Genomic DNA, 14,520 nt, shown 5'->3' on the forward strand with positions numbered 1-14,520 from the left:
GAGAGAATTGGACATTTTACTACAGGATTAACAATATGTGGAAGCAATAGTTTTCCAACATCTCCCCTTGCCAAACAAAATAATAACGTTGATTGGCTCTAGAATGACCCACATGTAAGCTTGTCTTCAGTCAGACACATTGCGTTTAGGCAACACAGTTAGAGAGTAAGTATTCTCAAGGCGTCCCGCTAAAAAAAATCTGGAGATGCTACATTCTGCTTGAGAAGGACACATACATAGCAAGACGAGAAAAAATCGTGGCATTATACTTTTCATCCTGAAGAGAGAACCCTTGTCTGTTGAAACACATGCTCGTATTATTCCAGTTTGTAAATGCAGCAGAATCACCATCTCAGAAGAGAGGCTATTCCAAGGGAAACTAGTTGATGTGGCTAGAAACGAGCACCAGAGACCTAAGATCTGTAGGGAGGGGAGCAGGGGGGAGTTGCATGCCACAGCTGGAGCTGCTGTAATAGCCCTCCTTTTCAGCAGTGATGGTTTCCACCATGTCACTTCAACCCACACTCCCCAACGTTATACATTCACACACATTCTTTTCTGCACAGTCTCTGATGCTCACTCAACCGAGCCCAAAACCTATTTGATGCACTAAACCCACCCACTCACTGGCTCCAAAAGATAACATGAAAGCAGATAAATCATGTTCTGGCAGGCCAGGTGAGTTGTGCCATGTTACCAAAGGTCCAATGAGCCAGTATAAAGGAGGAAGAACCACCCAGCTGGGGAAGGAACTAGACATCCTTTTTTTGGCAGCAGCAAGCCTACTTATGGATCTACTCATCCATTAGAATCTTAAGGATGGATCTACTCATCAATACCATACACCTTCTCCCTCATGTACCAGCTTACAGGAAAGTTTCCAGACCTGGAAACTAGGATTACAATACAAGACAAGAGGTGGCAAAACCACAGTGGCTGAGCCCTGAAAAGAGGGTGGTTCTGACTGATGCAGAAGTGTGCCACATGCTGTGCTCTGGGCTGCACCGTGTCACAACTTGGCTAAATACTCTGTGTCAGGGTGGCAATTTCTCTGCCTGAAATAGTAACTGATGAAAAGATAACTCCATTACACCTGACATCTCTGGTTATCTTGCATAATACTTGCAGGACTACTACCTCCAACCAAACAGAACCCCACCTTCAGGAGATTAACACAGGCCTGAAAACCCCAAACCCAACAGCTGACTACATTCAGGATCCCTCATCGCTGGTGCTTCTCCTGAACTCTAATGGCTGAAGAAAGCGTGCAAGCTAAATCCAGATTCATTTCTGAACAGCCCCCAATGCCTTTGCTGTGGTAGGATTACATCCTACTCCACAGAGGTGGTTTGAGAAGGAGGGGATACCTGGAAAGCAGCCTACCGCATGTGGAGGGCAAGCCCCTGGAAAAGGGCTGCAGACAAGCCAAACTGGGGCCAGCCGCAGTGAAGGAGAATCAAGATTTCAATGGTATGTCGCACAAAAACACCTCAAGATAGCACAAACAAAATGAACAACCACCCTTTGACATATAACATCAGAAGACGAAAAATGGTGTCCGATATCAATCATCACAGGATAACGTAAGTTAGCTTAGTAGTGGGTGGTGAAAGCAATTTTATCAACATTACGTAATCACTATGGATATGTTTATTCTACAAGTATATCCCTTGTTTCTTGATAAACAAACTGGCTTTCAAATCTCCAGTACTTTTGCCTGCAATCAGACAAAAATACACTTAGAAAAAAAGGAGTGCAAATACTACCTTCATTGTACTTCAACTGGCATAACAAATATTGCAGGCAACCGAGATGCAAGTCTTAAGGAACAGCAAAGGAACAAATGTACTAGCACCAGTTTCAGGGAGAACAACCAAGTGTTACTAGACTGGCTTAAGGAATGCACTTTATTGTTTACATAGCAGAGGCTTTCTGAATGCATTTTTTTCCTTATTCTTTTTTTCCCCCGCTTTTTAAAATACGTACAATTCAAACTCAAACAACAAGAAAACCAAATTGTACCCAAAAATTTGAGGAAGAATTCACAAAAAAGTATTATATCTTTTCTCACTGATATATTTGTTCAATAGGTACACAAAAAAAGAAAAGCACGTTACAGAGAGAGCAGTTTCAGTAAGACTGTGCAGCCCAACAAGATGACATATACAGTGTCTTAAAAATGATCTAAATCATTGCTGGATACTCAAAGAAAATCACATTCTACCACATAATAAGATGGAATATGGGTTCTAAAGAGAGACATGAAGGAAAATTAGGTTATTCAGAGTATGCCTCTGAACTGAGCTCTCTACAGTTTGTTTCCTGCCATAGAACTCGCACACAAAAAATGCCTCCTCTCTTCCAGACACCTTCTTCACTTTTCCATAAAATAATTCTGTGCTTGAATTTGAGTAATGAGATAAAATGAGAATGTTTTCCAGCTATACTGTGCAAGCATGAGCAGATTTCCAAGAAATATTTATTCAGAGATTTTTACGAAGAAATATTGAACATATTATCCTTATGGCACATTAGTTTCCTCTAGATATCGGGTAGCACATGCTTATGTATCTCGGAGTCAAATGCAGTAGAAACTCTTGAGCATTTTGCTCTACATTATCCAGTAAGTAGGTAACGTTCTACTGCTATGGCTATCAGAACTAAGACATAAGAAAAACATGCAACTATGATCTTTACATAAGTCAGCAGCTAAAATCATCTTTAATCCAGAGCCTTCATTGCTCGAGCCCTCCTTCTGTAGCCAGCATACACCAGATTACTCTAATCCCTTCCTATAGCCAGGGGGCAGAGAAGATACCTATAAATAAGATCCGAGGTAAGATATACTGCACTTGGGTTTTCACCGTGTGTGTTTGCTACAGTAAAGAATCTTCACAATTGTTTCCCAAACGCTTGCATGCCACTACTTGCTTAGAAGAAGGTGATGGGTCATAGGAACAAACAGTGCCTGTTTATGATCATGATACACCATTCGACTCCCTCAAGCTAATGGTAATTCCAGACTCATGGTGGGATTTTCAGATTTCTTCCTTATCTGAAAATACAGTCTGGCGTACTTTCATAGATGCAGATGTAGTAGATTCCCAGGCTGGAGCAGAGAGGAGTCTGTCTATCCACAAAAATCCCTCTGTTAGATAAACCAGTTGCATAGACGTAAACTGCATGAAAGCCTTTAAAATTACAACAATTTGACAGAACAATAGAATAACTGTAGTTAAAATATTGTGTTATAAGTGTCAAACAGTGCCGGTAAATAGCTAGGCTTTGAAATTTTAAGAAGGAAGGAAACCAAGTGGGGAAATAGGGACCTCCAATGAATTCTATTCTTGAGCTAAGCAGACACAAATCCCTCTACCTCTATGCTTCCTGATGTTTTAGCGTCACTCTGACTCAATTTTCTTTTGCTTTGTGGATGAAACAGTGGTAGAAACCAGTCTCTGGGAAAGGTGCATTCATGCTTCCAAAGTAGACAATTAAAACTAAGTAAGGAGGAGCTGCAGAAGCAGAGAAGGCAGATGTCCAACTCCATTTTGAAGGAAAGTGCTGAGGGTGGAGGGCAGGGAGAAAAATCATCATATTGAATACAAAGTACAGAGTGGCAAAAAGAAAGTGATGTGATGGTCTGAAATACTACTGGGCTAGGAGTAGCTACTCCTTCCCATCCTTATCTTTTAAACACTGTCATTCAGTTCCTTTGTGTTACTTTTGCCACTAAACATTACTAACAGCAGAGTACGTGTTTCATAGGTTAACTAGATCAATGCAATGAAGACAACAACCACTTGCCTGGTTTTTCCTGAGCCTGCAAATAAGAACTGGAAGTGAAGGGGCTAAGTTCTTTAGGAATACATAGGGTGCTGAAGGCAAGGCAGAACTTGTCCCAGCCCAGGATTCCCTCAGACTATTCATGTCAAGCCAGAAGTAGAAGTCTCCCTTTCTTGCTCCCATTACCTCCACAGCTGTCCGTCTACACACATCCCATGCAATGATCCAGATCAGAAAACCTGAGCGGCTGGGGGAAGGAAGATGAGGTGGGGAGCAACAACTCACACACCTCAGGAAGGCAGAGTGCTTCCCCATTGTCCATGTTTACTACACATCCTCACGCCAACACAATGTGGGAGCAGGAACCAGAGCAAGCAATGATTGCTACTTTAGCTGCCACCACCACTTGAGAAGTGCACCTGGAAATCACAGCCTCAGAGTCAAAACTGCTTGCTGGTAAGCCTGCACAGGGCGTGGAACAGACAGAAAGTTCAAGGGTGTCATTTCAAAATACCTTTAACCAGTGCTACCACGAAAAGCGGCTGTCCCCCACCTCTTCCACCTGACTGTTCACTCATATCCCCAGGTCACCTTCCCTCTCTTGCTTGCATAAATAGGGGTGTGGAAAGGAGAACAAATAGCAACTTTTTTTTTCCCATACCGGATTAGTTTCAACTCGAATCAGCTCCCTGATCTGATTCACTGTCTGGCCATGCAAATGTTCATGCCAATATAAGCAAAAACATCACAGGGACAGAACAAAAGGCCAGAGGTAGCAATAGAGCCAGACCAATTCTTTCGGAGATTATATCAGCTTAAAACTATTTGCAAATCCAAGCTCTAAGAGCATAAATGTTTGCATCTCAGCCACTTAACACCTGACGTTGAAAACCCTGCAGAAGAATTGGAAAAATGTGAAAGTGATGACTTTGCCTGTAGATATACAAAATAAAGTGGAGTAATAGGTTTTTGTTATTTTTGGTATTGCCTTGAATTCCTAACCATGTTATTTAGCAAAATTAGTAAATGTTAACAAATTAGCCGAAGTAGATGAACACATGAGTACATATATGCAATAACGATTATAAGAGTGAACAGCATAAGCTATAAAATCTTTGGACTCTCCCAAACCACAGCAAGAAGGATCCTGCACGAAAAAAACTCCTCAGTCCCTGACCACCAATATCCCTTCAGTCATCCCTCTAACAAAGGGTGCTACTGAACCACAGGGTAAGTATTTAGGTTCTTACGGTCTCAGCTACCCACATCATATGCATGTTCTGCCTTGCCAGATGGCCTGTAATCTGGTCTCCCTTGAAGCTGAAAGCCTCATATTAAAAGACCTAATTGGGGTAATATATTCATAAAGTAACGACCTCAGTCAGTGTTTCTCAAAGTGCATTACATCATCCAGAAGGATCATGAGAAAGCTCTAAGGCAATCAGTAAGAGCTGGGGAAAAAAAAAAAAATCCCTGTATTTGAAGAAAAGCTCATAAAAATATATAAAATTATAGAAAATGTGTGATGATAATAAAACCAAATTATATTTAAACATATTGACACCAAAAGCAAGTTCCTCAAGCCTGAGGGAGTGTTTTACAATTGCAGACTGCTCACAGCCAACTCTTACCCCTCTGTGGAGGAGAAATTGAGTTTCCACCAGCAGTTAAGGAAAGCAGGCTTTTCTCAGGTTTGTATGGGAGAAGGGAAGGTAAAGGACTAAGATAATTAGACAGATGGGGAAATTATTTTTTTTAAGAAAAAGATACGTTGATTTAAATAATTATTGAAGAGTTTAACCTTTCATTATAGAAATTTGGTAGAATTTTTAGAACTTTGCAAGCTCCAGTCTAGTACTGCGTTCTTGAAATACATGGGAGTTTTACCAATATTCACCTTCAAGAGGAGCAGAATAAGTCCCACACTGAACATTAACGGAAATTCCACCCTGAACATTTTCAACCTTCAGTTTTTAACAGAAAAGGAGGGAACAGCCATGAGCAAGACCATCTGAATTTACAGTCTATTGCACTAAGGTTTAGCCTGCTGCTCATTGTTTATTGGGTTTGTTTGAGAAATCTAACAAGATTGGCCAGTTTTACTACAACAGCTCCAAGTCCTGTGGACAACCTGAAACTTCACAGTTGTATCAAATGTAGCTTTGTACAGAGGCACAGAGTAGGAACAATACTAGAAAAAGAAATGTAAAGGAGGACAGATAATAGAGAAGCTGTTCAGAATAATTAATTAGTATATATTTTAATAATAATAATAATAATAATAATAATAATAATAATAATAATAATAATAATGGTATGCAAGAGGAGAGAATCAATGGGCCTTCCCTCAAACATTTTGCTGAAATAAATCCAGCCAGAAGGCATGGAACATGAAATGTATTTAGTCACCTCTCCCTGCTTAACCCTGGGAGCAGATTTCTTCCCAAGGTGTTATCCCTCAAGCTGCCATTTATGGGTCCTGAAATTCTGCTTTATCCAACCTGTTTTTCAGGCATCTATCCATTTGGTCCTCCTCCTAGCAGTGGGTGCAGTTTTTCTTTGTCCAGTAAAAGACAGAATTAACAAAATTATAATCTATACAGGTGAAAGAGTAAAGAAGTCTTCCTTGTTCTAACATATCCCCTGTCCTGACAGAGAATTTTAACAGTTCAAATCCAGAAAGCATATTCAACACATCTGAATTATTACACTGCTAATAAAGCAGTAAGCAGGCGCAAAACCTGCTTTCTAGAAAGGCTTTTCCCCCCTAATTATTAGTGACCTCCATACTAGAGATTTCAGTAGCATCAAAACAACACAGGCACCCCAGTCAGATGAAGTAGAAGTTATAATCTCCACATCTGGCACGTCAGACAAATGACCTGCTTATAAGACACTCAGGCAGTTTACCTCCCAGCAACTCAAGAGTACTCTCACCAAAGCACTGTGCAAAATACAGTGTACAAAACGATACCACTTTACAAAATAAGAAGTTTCACTGAAATTGCTACAAAGCAACATACACATTACTGTAACAGAAACCAAACACGCTACTGAACAATGGATGGAAACCACTTCAAGTATACCAAAGTACATTGCTTTGTCATCCATCATATGCATTAATATAATATAAAGAAACCTAGCTAATCACACTTATTTGTCCTCACCACAGAAAGACACACATACAGATGGATATACGCAACTCTTCTCTATTAAGTGAAGCGTTAGTGTTTGTAGAATATTAACAATTGTCAAGAGAATTCCAAGACAATGCTGTCCAAGCCTCAACATTTTACACGTGTGTGAAGCAGAACTTCAACCCACCAACAGCTTATAATATGTAGGAATTCACCTTCAATGCACAGAAATAGCATTTAAACATACGGAAAATACTTAATCTCTTTCAAAAAAAAAAAGGCAACAAAACTAAAAGGCTGAGATTTTTAGAACTGATAAAAATTTTGAGCATGTACGGAATAAAAGAGCATGATTATCAGAACGGTGATCCAAAAGCACTTTCAAAATGCCCAGAAATGCAGACTGCCTGCTCAAAATTTTATAGCTTTAAGTTTTATAGCTTTGGCCAAAGCAGAAGTTAAAGACAAGTTTCCTCTTATAATAGCATTTAGATTCAAAAGTAAATCCTTTTCTTTCTTCACCTTTTGAATTCAATCAGGTATGTCCCTATTTTTTAAAGTTCAGAAATGTTTAACACCACACGTAAGATCAGAGGACTCTCGTTGTTATTCCAATAAAGCAGGGCTATAAAACCCCAGTTGAAGTTACTGGATGGGATTCAGTTCAAGATTAGGTGACTATCTGCAGGTTGTTCAATAAGCACAGTAGATGTCTAACATCTCATTCTAGTTTATCAGAGTTCCAGTCCAATCCAACCAAAGGAGCTTAAATCAGCTCATCTTCAAAGCAGACACCCAACCAGGCAGCTACGTCACATCTTACATTACACTGGCTGTACTGACTAGATAGCTATTGACTACAAAAGCAGCTTAGACATCTCAGAGTTGATTCAGTTGCCCATACATTTGAGACACCATAGGGTAACAAGCCTTGTCTCCACACTTATTCCAGAAGACCATCGGTCTCTTACCATCCATGCCATATCTACTGACCTTGTGCAGTTGTCTCTGCTAACCTAAAGCATCTCAAATGGCCATAGGCACCTTACTATTTTTTAAGTACGCAGCACTGCTAGCACAGATGTAGGCACCTATATTCAGGTATTGATCTCAAATGGAATCCCTTCTATTATGTTATTAAAAATAAATTCTAAGAAAATAGAAAAACTTATCAATTAATATGGAGTAATGAACACATAAAAAGAAGACAGAAACGCTTTCAGGTATATATTAATTTCAATAAGTCTAACAAGCACTGTATTTAAAATTTTGCTATAGTTTTGCATGGTTTAGACATAGTTCCCACGCAATTAAAAATATATGTAGAAACAGCTGTAGTTGCTTTGTATCAGCAGATTTTCTTGTAAGCCTTTTAAAGCCAATAATGTTATACCAAAGGGCAATTTTTCCCCAGCATTTTGATTGCCCATTCCCTTTCCAATTACTACAAAATTTAGCATTATTTATAGCCTGAAATGTATTTTACAACATTCTTAGAACTAGAGTACATTTGCCAGATCTTGTATACAAGTTACAAATACCCCCCCACACTTCATACAACCTTATCTACAATAGTTCCTTTCAATAGTTAGACTGAAGCCAGTTTTTGTTACTCATATCAGACTGTCTCCACCAGTGTGGATTGCTGAATATTTAATAGCCAACAAAGTCATACACTTTACAGATACCAACAGATGTAAACCATCTTTATTTACTACACATTACATGGACTTCTTCCACAACAAAAGATGAAGAGTCATATGAATAATTTTGAGCCAGCTATAATACATCTGCAACCATCCCCAACAAACCCATGCACACAAATGGGATAATTTGTCTACTGAAAATCAGAAATTGTTACTTTAACTACAATTCTCTCACAAGAAATCATTCCCTACTCCTATTCATGCTTTAAAAGCTTCTTAGCAAAGTCTAATCATGATGCGCCTTCTTATATAATCAATATGGGAAACTGAAAAATACTTACGGTTGATGTGATCAATATAGTATACACCAATCTGAGGATCATATGCAGCTTCCCATCCCCATGGCAGTTCATCCCCAACACAATCCGCAAATGACAAGGGCTTTGTTAACCTGCAAACGAAGAAACAAGTTAGTGGTATAGCTTTTCTCTCTTCAATACATATGTTTGTTATTCATATTAATTCCTATTATGACAGAAGCTAAAGAAAGATAGCAGGGAGAAAGGAGAGCAAGTTGTTTTCTCCCTCTTAAAGTTCAGGCTCTTGCTTGGTTTTCCCCCTATTCCATCCTTCTCAATTCATTAACTCCAAGAACATAATATAAGTTATTGCGAACATTTTTCAGTACAGGCACTCAAGTGAGAAATTCACTGCAACATCTATCACTTTGACAGTTTAAAATTAAACAATAACCAATAGCTTGTTAAAAAAACCAAACCAAACCAAAAACCCCACCTACACCAAAAAACCCAAAACAAACAAAAAAACCCAACAAAAACTCTACACTCCTATTTGTCCCCAGAAGAACTGGACCCTTCAACCTTGAGTCTGTGATGAAAGCACAAGATTTCAAGGCCATCTTCTCTAATGACCACAGACAGGAAACTCGGAAAAGAGAATACAACCACCTAAGATGCAGTTAGCAGCACTTATCAATCCACATACTTGAATAAAACAAGCAGCAGTGTGCATAGAGTAGACATTTTATAAGTAACATTTAATGGGCCTTAGATGTTCACATGGTGCTTTTTTAGGAGGATAGACAATTTTTTCATTTTAATAATGGAGCATCTATTTGTTACAAGAAATAGATTGATAACAATAATACATGGGCTCTTTTCCAACTGAGGCTGAGTAAAGCCTTTACCTCATCATCTTTTTGCCCTTTTTTATTTTTAAAGAAATAAGTATTGAGTTTCCTGTTGATAAACCCACATATAAATGCCATGTCTCATATACTGATATATTTAATAGGAAGAACAAGAGGTTTAAGGTTTTACCGTCACCATAGTCACAATAAGATTAGTACATATCCAGAGTTAAAAAAAAAAAATAATCCTCAGAGTAAGATTATCAAGAGCAGTTTGTGGGACACAGAAGCAGCACCTCTTTTGCTCACTGCAACTTAAGTTCTATCACCTAACACTGTTTTTTCATCTCATCATTAAAATTCTGTAAAAATAAAAAGCTAACAGGCTAATTCACATATGCTTTTCTGTGTTTCAGTATTTTTTATTCAATTAGCTTCTGACCAAAAGAAACTGGTTTATCGACATTTTTGTGAGGAATGAAAGAGAAAAGAATAGTACATTTTACTTTCTACAAAATGAATTGGCTTTTTCTGTGTAGAAAATACCAGATAGAAAATACTTTACAAACCTATTGAATTAAATTCTTCATGCAGCTGAGAAAATAGAAATTTGAGCACAGGTTTAATTTAGAAATCATTGTCCCACAAATATATTATTATTGATGGATCTGACCTACCAATTCTTTAAGAAGGGCACCACTTTATTCCTCCAAACTAGGGTTGCAGAAATTACAAAGAACCAAGCTCTTACGATCCAAAACTTTTTGAATTCTGTTTTTTTTCCACTTTATTTTTTTTTAATTGTAAGCATGAATCCACTTCCTCATATTTCTCTGAAGTTTACAACATAATCCTATGAAGGTTACTAATGCTTAATTTGAGGTCCTGAACACACTCACATGTATAAGGTAAATTTGCCAGTTTATTGCCACTTACAAACTGCTATGCAAAACCACTAAACACACTGAAAACTATTACAAAATTCAGGTGAGATTACCAATGTGGAATTACATCTGGATCACTAGGATATAAAATACGGATTATAAGCAGCACAAGCAAGCTGTGAGAAAAGTTCTGTTTACTGAGAGACATTCTCCATGAGAATGGCTAGCCACAGACACTTTTCTCAGTTGAGCGTAGACAAGGTGTAGCTTCTGTAGTACTGTCCTGGTTTTGGCTGGGATAGAGTTAATTTTCTTGATATAGTAGCTGGTATAGTGCTGTGCTTTGGATTTAGTATGAGACTAATGTTGATAACACACTGATGTTTTAGTTGTTGCTGAGCAGTGCTTACACCAGTCAAGGACTTTTCAGCTTCCCATGCTCTGCCAGGTGCACAAGAAGCTGGGAGGGGGCACAGCCAGGACAGCGGACCCCAGCTGGCCAAAGGGCTATTCCATACCATATGCCGTCATGCTCAGTTATAGAAACTGGGGGGAGTTGGTTGGGGGGCAGTGATCGCTGCTTGGGGACTGGCTGGGTGTCAGTTGGTGGGTGGTGAGCAGTTGCATCACTTGGTTTTCCTTAGGTTTGGTTCCTTCCTCTCTCTCATTGTTTTCCTTTTCATTACAATTTATTATTATTATTATTTTGTTCCAATTATTAAACTGTTCTTCTCTCAACCCACAAGTTTTCTTACTTTTGCTCTTCACATTCTCTTCCCCCATCCCACCGGGGGGAGTGAGCAAGTTGCTGTGTGGTACTTAGTTACCAGCTGGGGTTAAACCACGACAGTCCTTTTTGGTGCCCAACGTGGGGCCCGAAGGGTTTGAGATAATAACAGATTAACCAGAGTGTGTTAAGGAATTTAGATCTGTTAACAGCTGGCGGGTCATGATATTGATTCATCTGTTCTCGATATTACTTTATCTGATCTTCACCATGCTCATTCTTTTGCTGTACATGTTAAAGATCGGTGTTGGTTTTTGCAGTTTGTTGTGCTCTGCAGTGATTAGTGATGTTTTGCCTGGGAGATCTGTTATTAAAACACTGGCCTTGAGCTTAATCTGGTATTTGGGCTTCATACTGTAGCCATTATTGTACTTCAGGTACCACCTGGAGACAGGTGGTTGCTAATCAGAGACAATTAGCAATTATACTTCTTCCTCTGAGAGTTTTTTTATGGAGGAAATACGGAATGGCACCTTCACTACCTTCTTCTGTGATGTTTCCTCCTTCATTACAATAACTTTTCAGTATCTTCAACATCCTTGGGTAGTTAAGATACTTCTATTGGTATTGCTTGGGAATATTGTTTCAGTTTTGTCTAAGGTTAATAAGCAATTTAAGAATATAATCCAGAGATCTGCCCCAAGGCTGGCTAGTTATGAGTGGCAGGGTGTGGGGGATAGCATGGGCAAATGCCTAGGACGGTGAGCACCTCCAGTGCTTTGGAACTTCACCCCTGAACAAGTGCAGAATCCTGAAAAATTAGTAGAATATTGGAAAAAGTATGTTGTCACTCTGGTAATTCTAGGGAGACACAAATCACTGCAATGTGCTGGGGCCTGGCCCACACCTACCGAGCCCTGTTCAAGTACCCTCAAGCACTAGAGGTACCTCAACCTCAATTCAGTAGTCTCAAGGGGAAGAGAAGGTCTCTGGATCTGATGACAAAATGACAGGCACTGTGGCTACTCTAACCCCCGTGACAGGCACTGCGACTGAACCAGGGAACCAACCCATGCCAGTATCAGTCACCCCTATACACAAGAAATCTTGGAAGCAAAAGTCAGCTCATTTAGAAAGGGATGATGAAAATGCAGGGCCATCACAAGGAGAGGAGGAAGAAGAGGAAGAACTTGTAAATGAGATGGAAACCACCCGATCCCTGTCCCCAAGTGAGCTGTGAGGTATGCGAAAAGATTTCAGCCATCGTCCAGGTGAGCACATTGTCACCTGGCTGCTCCGATGCTGGGATAACGGGGCCAGTAGCCTGGAATTAGAGGGTAAGGAAGCCAAACAGCTGGGATCCCTTTCTAGGGAAGGGGGCATTGACAAAGCAATTGGAAAAGGGGCACAAGCCCTCAGCCTCAAATCCACATTTTTCTTTAAAGTTTTCAAAATACAAAGTTAGCTAAGACCTTAAAATGTAGATCCTACAATTATATATGTGTTATCATTAACAGTTGCTATTGCATCTGCAGTCGTGCCTATAAGAGTAAGTCTCTATATGCATCTAAAGTTAATAAAGAGGCTGATGATGCTGTAAAATGGAAACGTAACTACAGACTGATGGATTGTCAGTGCAATATTGTTCCATTTGGACAACTCTGGGCACTTTCTTACTTCATATACTCCCTAGACCACAAAAATAAATACAAGAAAGGTTTCTTCCTAAGGTCAGGGTCCACCAAAAATGAGAAATTTACTATGCATACCAGCGAATGCTGTCATTCTGCCAAGATACGTAAACCCATGGTATTTCACAATTCTGTGATCTTAGATTATCAATGTGCATGTTCTTAAAAATGTGTATGTATATGTATATACATACACACACACACATGTATATACATATACACACATGCAATTTTCAACACATTGTTCTATGCAAGAGTAATGCTGCATTCTGCTGTATTCCTTCTCTGACTCCTTTTTTTCTCCAAAATCTGTTCACGAGGAAATAAATTATAACACTGAAGCAGAGGTTACCCATATTATGATTAGGGCCCTACTTTATCAACAGGAAACTCCGGACTTTGGTCTTTGTTCTCTTCTAAAATCAGCTGATACCAGCATCACTGATCTCCTTAGCATACTTCAAGACCTGATTTTATCCACACTTGGAAGTACCCTGTGAGTACACCTTTAGATGTTTTGCTTAGATAGAACTATTTGCGTCAATTTTGTAAGACTGCTTTATTGTGATTTATGATACATGTGATGGAGGGTGTGGGGAAGAGAGAAAGGTTACAGTAGGCAGATCTGAGAAAACAGCGGGGCAGGAAGCCAGAGAGGGGGAAAGACACAGACCAAAAAAACCCCACAACAAATCAGAGACTCTTCTATTCCTCAATTAGAAAAGAAGAAAATGCAAGTTGGTAAGAGGTATAATAAAAATACCTGAGAATTATGAAGAGGTTAATCTTAATATCTTTCAAAATGACTTCCAAGAATACCTCCTTTGGTGTGTGGTACTTGACCTACAGTCAAGACTTGGGAGTTTTTAATTCAATTGAATTCAATGAATTAGAACTAGGGTCAATGTTCAATTTCTATAGCAACTTCAACATGCATTTGAAAACTTTCTCCAAATCCCAATTATCCCCTACCCAAAATGACCTCGTGTTCTTTGCCACATAGCAAGATCTTGTGTGAAACTTACATAAAGTGTTGTACAGATTAAATTTTACACCCACTCATTCTTGTACACAGAATCATATATAATGATGTACATTACATATTATTTATTTACTCTTGCAATGCAGCACTTGCTATTACTTGTTTTAAACAGATTCCCAACCATTCTGAAAAACATACTACTTCTCCAGACTCTAGAAACTGAGAAGACAAAAGGTAAGTTACTAATTAGATATGCAGGAATAAGCACCTATTAAAACATAACTGAAGAAATCCAATGGTGGAAGGACCACATGCACACTTACCTGGAATCTGGCTCATTTAACTACATACACCCTTACAGAAGGGTGTACAGATGACTTACAAATAACACAATGCAACCATAACACAACTCCTTCCTCTGAGCATTTCCCCACAAATATTTTCAGTTAGCACAGTAACACAGAATAGGAACATATAACCAACATCAGCTAATTTCTTATTTTATTTTGCAAAAGGG

At 39.0% G+C, this 14,520-nt stretch overlaps 1 protein-coding gene across 4 annotated transcripts in view; it reads right to left on the bottom strand.

Annotated features, from left to right (window-relative positions):
* Positions 1 to 14,520, bottom strand: part of WWC2 (WW and C2 domain containing 2) — a 111,814-nt gene that overhangs the window by 64,807 nt on the left and 32,487 nt on the right. For all 4 annotated transcript variants that reach the window (XR_012775510.1, XR_012775511.1, XM_075500253.1 and 1 more), the window contains exon 2: positions 8,911 to 9,020. Coding sequence is in view for 2 of the 4 variants with exons in the window: in XM_075500253.1 (XP_075356368.1) it covers positions 8,911 to 9,020 (110 nt within the window). In the remaining 2 variants the exon portion in view is untranslated. The remainder of the gene's footprint in view (positions 1 to 8,910; positions 9,021 to 14,520) is intronic.

The sequence above is a fragment of the Mycteria americana genome, chromosome 4, assembly GCF_035582795.1.
Source record: "Mycteria americana isolate JAX WOST 10 ecotype Jacksonville Zoo and Gardens chromosome 4, USCA_MyAme_1.0, whole genome shotgun sequence".
NCBI lineage: Eukaryota > Metazoa > Chordata > Aves > Ciconiiformes > Ciconiidae > Mycteria > Mycteria americana.